Source organism: Eubalaena glacialis, chromosome 11 (assembly GCF_028564815.1).
Source record: "Eubalaena glacialis isolate mEubGla1 chromosome 11, mEubGla1.1.hap2.+ XY, whole genome shotgun sequence".
Taxonomy (NCBI): Eukaryota; Metazoa; Chordata; class Mammalia; order Artiodactyla; family Balaenidae; genus Eubalaena; species Eubalaena glacialis.
This window is the reverse complement of record NC_083726.1, coordinates 5,415,649-5,422,500: the sequence shown is the minus strand read 5'-3', so window position 1 is coordinate 5,422,500 and position 6,852 is coordinate 5,415,649. Positions and strand designations below refer to the sequence as shown.

Below are 6,852 nucleotides of genomic sequence, written 5' to 3'. Positions count from 1 at the left end.
GGCCCTGGGGCTGATTCAAACCTCAAGGCCTGCCTGGGGTTGGGGGGTGAGCCTGTGCACCCTTGACCCTGGCCCAGTTCCAGGCTCGATCTCTGCCTGGCCCCCACATATCCGCAGCCCTGTCTGTCCCTGCTTCTGGCTGCAAGCCTGACCTACCCGGTCCCCTGCCGAATGTTCCAGGCCCGCCTTCCCAGCCTGCCTGACCCCCGGCCGCAGCCTCACTGCCCGCCTGTGGTCCTTACTCAGCCTGGGCCTCTGGCATCTCCAGATCTTTCCCAGGCCGTTCTCTAGGCCCATCCTGCCCCCTGCTTTGCTTCAACCCCCTTAGCCGGGTGGTCGGCTCTGACCACCTTATCCCCTCTGAGCTCTTGGGCATCCTATAGGGCCCCAAACCATGGCTACTCTCACATTCTCTTGCAGTTCCTACCTGCCTCCGGCCTCACCTGGCCCTTTATCCCATTTCTCCCTCACTCCATACCCCTGCGAGGGAGGCAGGGCAGGGTTGTATCTCCATTTTACAGAGGGGAAAACTGAGGCTGTGGGACATGCCCAGGGCCATCCAGCTACTCAGTGGCTGGTCTGACGCCAGGACTGGCCACCCAACCCTCAGCCCACACTTCCCCCTTTGCAGCAGGAAGATGCCATCTTTGTGGGCATCATCTCCACCTTCCCAGGAGGCAGGGGTGCTCTTGACTTGAAGATTGATTTGGGGTTCAGATTCCCAAGAGCTGAGAAGCAAACAGGCTAGAGCAGTGCAGTGTTTGTAGCTCTAGTGGTGGTAGAAACAGTGGTCAACACTTACTAAGTTCTTGTCCTTCACCAGGCACTGTGTTAATCAGCTATTGCCACGAAAATGCTGTGTAACAAACCACCCAAACAACCAGTGGCTTAAAACTGCAATCCTTCATTCTCGTGGATCTGCGGGTTGGCCGGGTTTGGCTGCTCTTGACTTGGCTGGGCTCCATCACTCACCCGGGATGGGCTGGGCGTCAGGCCATCTAGGCTGGGGTCACTGGGGCCATTCAGCTCTGTGCCACGTGCTTCTCCTCCTCCCTGGGACTGGCAGTGAGCCTGGCATGGTTTTTTCACGGCAACGGCAGGGACACAGAGACAAAGCAGAACACACAAGGCGCAGGCTCAGACCTGGGGTGCCATCACTTCCTCTTCATCCTCTTGGCCAGAGGAGGCCCTGCGGCCTTGGTGCGGAGGCGGGAGAGCCCTGTGTGGTGTGTGGTGCAGAGACGATGCAGAACTGGGGCCAGGGAGGCGCTCGCCTCCCTGGATGAACTTGCTAATTCCTCCCCACATCGGGCCTCTGCGTAGGAACTATTCCGCGTGCCCATTTTGCTCTGGGGAAACTGAGTTCAGAGAGAGCTAGTAAGCTGGTCAGGAGCACACCACTAGTTAGGGTCGAGGTCACACTGGCATCCAGGCTCGTCCGTCTCCAAAGCCAGAGCCGCCTCCTTGCGTCCTTCCGGGGGAGCCAGGGGGAGCCCCATGGGAGACGGGGGCAGGTGGTGAGCCTTTCGAAGGCCAAGAAGGAGGCTCACCCGGAGCTGCGGGGACAGGGGGCTTAGGTGGGTCAGAGCGAGGCTGAGACCGTGGCACTGACCTTCATCCGGAAGGCAGGAGGCCTGTGTGTGATCAGTGATGAGGGTGGGAGGATGGAGATGGGCAGGTCACACGCAGGCCCCCTGGGGACGAGGGGCTCAGAATAGCACAGGGGTCCCCTCTCTGTTACTCAGGTGTTGGGGCTTCATGGGATGTCAAGGTGTGATCACTATTTGCTCACCTCCAACCCCTAGTTAGTTACAAGCCAGGGACAAACGTCCCAACTTCTAAGGCCCCTGTGTGCAGGCAGCCTGCCAACTCAACCGGCTTTAGGACCGGCTTCAGGACCGGCTTCCAAAGATGAGCCACAATCTATGTGGGGGAAAAGAAGCAGCCTCTCAGCTCAGACCCCAAGAATGCATTTTTATGGACTATTGTAGGAAATCTTAGCCACAGGAATGTGTAATAAAAATGCTGAGGAAGTCATTAGCTGAAGAGGGCAGGAACAGCGGCCCTTTCCGAGGAATTGTTATCTCCGCAGCGTGGCCTCTGGCAATTGAATTTCTCGTTATCAGACCTTCTTTGCCAATGGCAAAGGTTGCCATTCCCTGAGGGAAGAGGAGTAGGGGTGGAGGAGAGAGGCGATCATTTTCTCTGCAGAAATGAAAGCACCAGGGCCAAGAATCTCTGGCTTCCTTCTACATGCAATTACTTCTCCCCGGGACGATTTGAATGCATCCTTCTGGGTCGTAACCTTCTCTCAGCTCCATACTTTCATCATCTCAAACTGTTCGCAGAAGAAAAATGATGCTTTGGGTAGAGCGTGGTGGGATCAGGCTGGAGCCTGGGGCAGCTGCTCCTGGTCAGGCTGATCATCACCGAGGAGTGTGACCCATAGAGACAAGTGCGATCGTTGCTCTAGTTGATGGCAGCAATTCTCAAATCCCACGAGGGCAGGCAGTGGGTCTGGGTTTGCCCCTGTTGCGTGGCCAGCGCATAGCAGATGCTCAATAAATATTTTTTAAATAAGGGAAGGAAGTCTTTCCAAGACACTGGTCCCGTGAGCTGCTCTGTGACAAATGGATCCTACGGTCAAGTCACCTGGGAAAACATGCACAGTCTTGAAGGCTCGTGACACACCAAAACATATTCAAGGCTCTGAGAAGTCCTGCAGTGGAGGATTTCCATATAACTTTGTCGAAGCCAACATTTCCCAAAGCTGTTTGGCTTTCTGCACCTTGGACCACGCTGTGGGGATGCGGGCTTAGAGGGTGAGTGCATCAAAGGCAGGGCTGCGAGGCGGGGGAACCCAGCCCGGGTGTCTCGTTCTCACTCTGACATTTACTTTCTGTGTGCCCTGTAAATAGTGTTCATGAGGAGAATGAGAATAGTAGCACCAGTTGTAACCCTCAATTTCCAGAATTTTCCAGTTGGGGGAAGACTTGGGGACAAAGGCACGGGACGAGCAGTGGAGGTCTTAGCCCCTCACTCTGAGGTTTGCTTCCACCTGGTCTGGACATCCCCAGAGGTGTGTCTCACCTGCTTGGGAGCATTGGCACCTGTGACAGCCTTGGTTTCTTCTTCTTGACGGGCTCTCGAGGGGACAGCCCTGCTGGGCCGCTGACCCAGCCTCTGCCACTCTCTCTCTTGCATCTTGGACCCAGCTCAGGGCCTCTGTCTATGTGATGCTCCATCAACTCTCCCCCGTGGAGAAGGGCTCTGCTCACTGCCTTCCAGACCCCTGTGGTCCCTGCACGGCACCAGCTGCCATGGAGGACTCTGGCCCCTTTGCCCGGGATGTGGCAGCAGCCCTTGGCGTGGGCGGAAGATGCTCCCCCTGACCCTGCCCTGTGCCCTTCGATCAGGACGGTGACCTGCCCCTTTCCCTCTCAGACAGAGTTCTTTCTCAGGGGATTCAGGCCCTCCTACACGCCTCACTTCCCAGCCCTTGTAGGAGCCCAGACAGCTGGAATTTGCAGGGAAGCCCTGGCTCTGCCATTATTATTCCACCTTCAAGTCTTGCCCTGTGGTTCCAATCCTGTGTCCACCATCACACTTGGATCTACACGGCAGCTTGGAAAGGCCTCTGGAAGATGCACTATTCCCCTTGTACAGATGAGGGGACAAAGGCCCAGGCAGGACACGTGCCTTGTCTGACCTGTGACTTGTGACCTAGTGGGGCGAGTGCACAGACATCTAACCCAGATCTGCCCAGACCCACCAGGAGGTGACCGCAGGCGGCCTAGGCAGGGCGGCCTCCTCGGATGGGCCTTGCTCATCTGCTGCTCTGCCAGCCGGGTCTCTGGGCCCCTGGCTAGGTTGCCATGGGAACTGCCTGGCCTGTTTGAAGCGGGCTTTGGGGCTGGGATGGTCGGCAGATGGGGAGGGAAGGGACCGGCATGGCCGGCCACCAGTCTGGGACATCCAGTCAGCACAGTGGGCCTGAGGCCATTGAAGGAAGGACCTGCTTGAGGTGCCAGTGAGTCGGGGACTCAGCCAGCTTTATCCCTGGCTCGTCCTGCGTTGCCCCATGCCCTCTTTTTACCACACCAGCCTGCTGCCTCAAGGAGAAGGGCAGGGGTATTTTCGGTGGGATCTGAGGCCCCAGGGAGAAACTATCTGTGAAAAGGCAAGACTCCACTAACAGAGGGGCTGCTCTGAGCCGAGGGCTGATGGGGCTCCCCAGGGCCCGCCACCCAGGGTCCTGGATCGGGGGAGATGGTGGAGACCCCACTTTGCAGGGAGCAAGTGGAGGCCCAGAGGCACCAAGGGACTTGCTCGAGTCTCCCCAGGACCGAGCGGGGATCCGAACCTGGGTGGGCCTGACTCTGGCCCGGGCATTCTCCTCAGTGCTGGGAGCAGTGTCTCAGGCGCCAGCCCAGGCAGAGAGGTGGCAGAAAGGGCAGGCACTTGGGTAGAGGTGGCTACTCCAGCCCCCAGTCTGCTTTGCAGGCACCTGGTTCCGACACTTTCCGTCCTGTGAGCTCAGATGAGCCCTGTGGCCGCTCTGAATGTCGGTCTCCTCATCTATGCTTTACCCATGGAACTCAGCTGTTTGTTCCTGAGGGAGTCTCTGTTGCTCATGGGTTTCGGGGCTGCTTCGGAAAAGATCAGGATGAACCCATGCTCCCTTCCCTGGCTAGTCCCCTCACCTGGCAGGACTCACCCCCAGGTGTCACCTCCACCAGGAAGCCTTCCCTGATCCCTGGGCTGGGTGTCTTCCTCAGGGACTGCCTTTCCCACTAGAGGTGGCCTCCTTGCTGCACGATGGGTCATCGTGCTGACATCTGATGGGGTCTTGTCATTGTAGCTACACAACGTCACCCTGGCCCTGGAGCTGCTGAAGGATGAAGGTCTTCTCAACCACCCCGTCAGCCCCGAAGGTGAGTGCAGGGCACTCGTGGGCAGCCAGCCTCGGGCGAGCGCCACCGAGCGGGGCACGGGGCGTGGGGACAGCCGTGTGTTGGTGCAGCCTCTTGCCTGGCGTTTGCTGAGTTTTCCTATGAGGGGCACTGTGTCCACAGCCCCTACCCACGCCAGTGGAGGATGGTCCTGGGGAGAGGAGCTGGGGGACTGAAGTCTCTGGGGATGGGCTGTGCAGAGGGCTGAGGCCTGGAGGAGTCGCAATGTTGGGGGCCCCACAAGAGGGTGCAGGGGAGGAGGAGGAGGAGATGGCACACCCTGTGATGGGTCCTGGGACTCAGGCCCAGCTTGACCAACTGTCCTGGTTTGCCGGGGTTTCTCCCGGGTTTAGCACTGAAGGCCTGTGTCCCAGGGAACCCCTTGGTCCCGGGCAAAGGTGGACGGTTCAGGCCCCTGCCCAGGCCTGAACCCTGCCCTGCTCTCCCCTGACCCGCAGACATCGTGAACAAGGACGCCAAGAGCACACTGCGGGTCCTCTACAGCCTGTTTCGCAAGCACAAGCTGAAAGAAAGCACGGACGGGGTGCCCCTGGAATCCCCCAATTAACCGTCACAGCCCCCAAAATCTGCTTCTCAGAGCCTGCCTGCCAGGCCCAGCTGGAGGTCCTGAGGGCCGCAGAGGGATCTCCTCGCCGTCCAGCCAGCCCCTGGGCCTCCCACTCTTATCCTGTGTGCCTGCGGCACGCCCCAGCCCCCCTTCCCTCTCTGCTGTTTCCATCCGTCTGAATATCTTTGAACTCACTAAGCGTGAATTCTTTCTGAGCCAACCTCTGGCCTCGCTCAGTTTCTTTTAACAAATGTATTTCTGGGAGGGATTTGGGGAGCCTGCCGTTGTCCTGGGAAGGGCCCCGCTAAATGTGCATGAATATGCGCTGACCCCCCCCCCCCCCACGCAGCCTCTCTCCCCACAGGGCGGGCGTGGGAGGGGCTCTTGTCTCTGAGGCCACCCCTGGGGCAGCCGAGAGCCCAGCGGAGCTGACCTTCATTGGGGCCGAGGGTCCCGCCCTGGAGCCGGACGGCCCCTCAGGTGTCAGGGTTGACCTGACGGCGGAGACCCGCCTGCCCACACTCAGCTACTGCAGCCCGCCTGCCTCTCGAGTGGGGTGATGGCCCCAGCATCACCCTCCAGAGGCAGGAGCCCTAAGTGGCTCCAAAACCAGGCCGCTGTGCCCTTTGGGAAAGTCAATTCAGTTACTTTTCAGAGGAACCGTGGCCCAGGCCCAGCCCTACGGCCGTGATGGTGAGCTTGGCCCAAAAGTCACAGAGACGACGTCTTTGTGGCTGATTAGCGGGTCAGATCGTCTCCCAGTCGGTCCCCAGGGAGCTGCCGTGTGTGTGTGTGTGTGTGTGTGTGTGTGTGTGTGTGTGTGTCTGTGTGTGTGTGTGTGTGTGTGTGTCTCTGTGTGTGTGTGTGTGTGTGTGTGTCTCTCTCTCTCTCTCCAGCGAGACTCAGCACTTGCTGCATACATTTCTCAAAGCAAAAGTCCCTGTGGGAGGATTGAACAGGGATTCCCAGAGCTGACATCAGATGGGCACCAGCCTGGAGGAAGCAGGGCAGGCGGGGCTGGGGGTAGGGAGGGCCCACAGGGGAGGGCAGGGCGGTGGACCCTGGCTGGTGCTGGGCTCCTCCCTGCTCTCCCAGCTCCAAGCCCCTGTGGAGGACAGAGCCCACTAGGTCTGGGGTTGTCACAGTTTGACAGCCTTGGATTGGGGGGAGGGGCTTTGGGGCAGGGGGCCGGCATGGGCCAGGCCATCTTTGCCAGAGCAACTGGTGGAGTGTGGAGAATGTCCTGCCTATGGGGAGGGACATAAGGAACCCTTGGAGCTGGTGTCTGAGTGTGAGACAGTCTCAGAGTGGTCTTCCCTCCAACCCACCCAC

General features: G+C 59.1%; 1 protein-coding gene across 1 annotated transcript in view; it reads left to right on the top strand.

The window, feature by feature from the left end:
• Nucleotides 1-5,671, top strand: part of PARVG (parvin gamma) — a 21,347-nt gene extending 15,676 nt beyond the window's left edge. The window contains exons 11-12 of the mRNA XM_061205691.1: nucleotides 4,862-4,934; nucleotides 5,411-5,671. Of these exons, the coding sequence (XP_061061674.1) occupies nucleotides 4,862-4,934; nucleotides 5,411-5,520 (183 nt within the window). The 3' untranslated portion in view covers nucleotides 5,521-5,671. The remainder of the gene's footprint in view (nucleotides 1-4,861; nucleotides 4,935-5,410) is intronic.
• The last annotated feature ends 1,181 nt before the right edge of the window (nucleotides 5,672-6,852 follow it).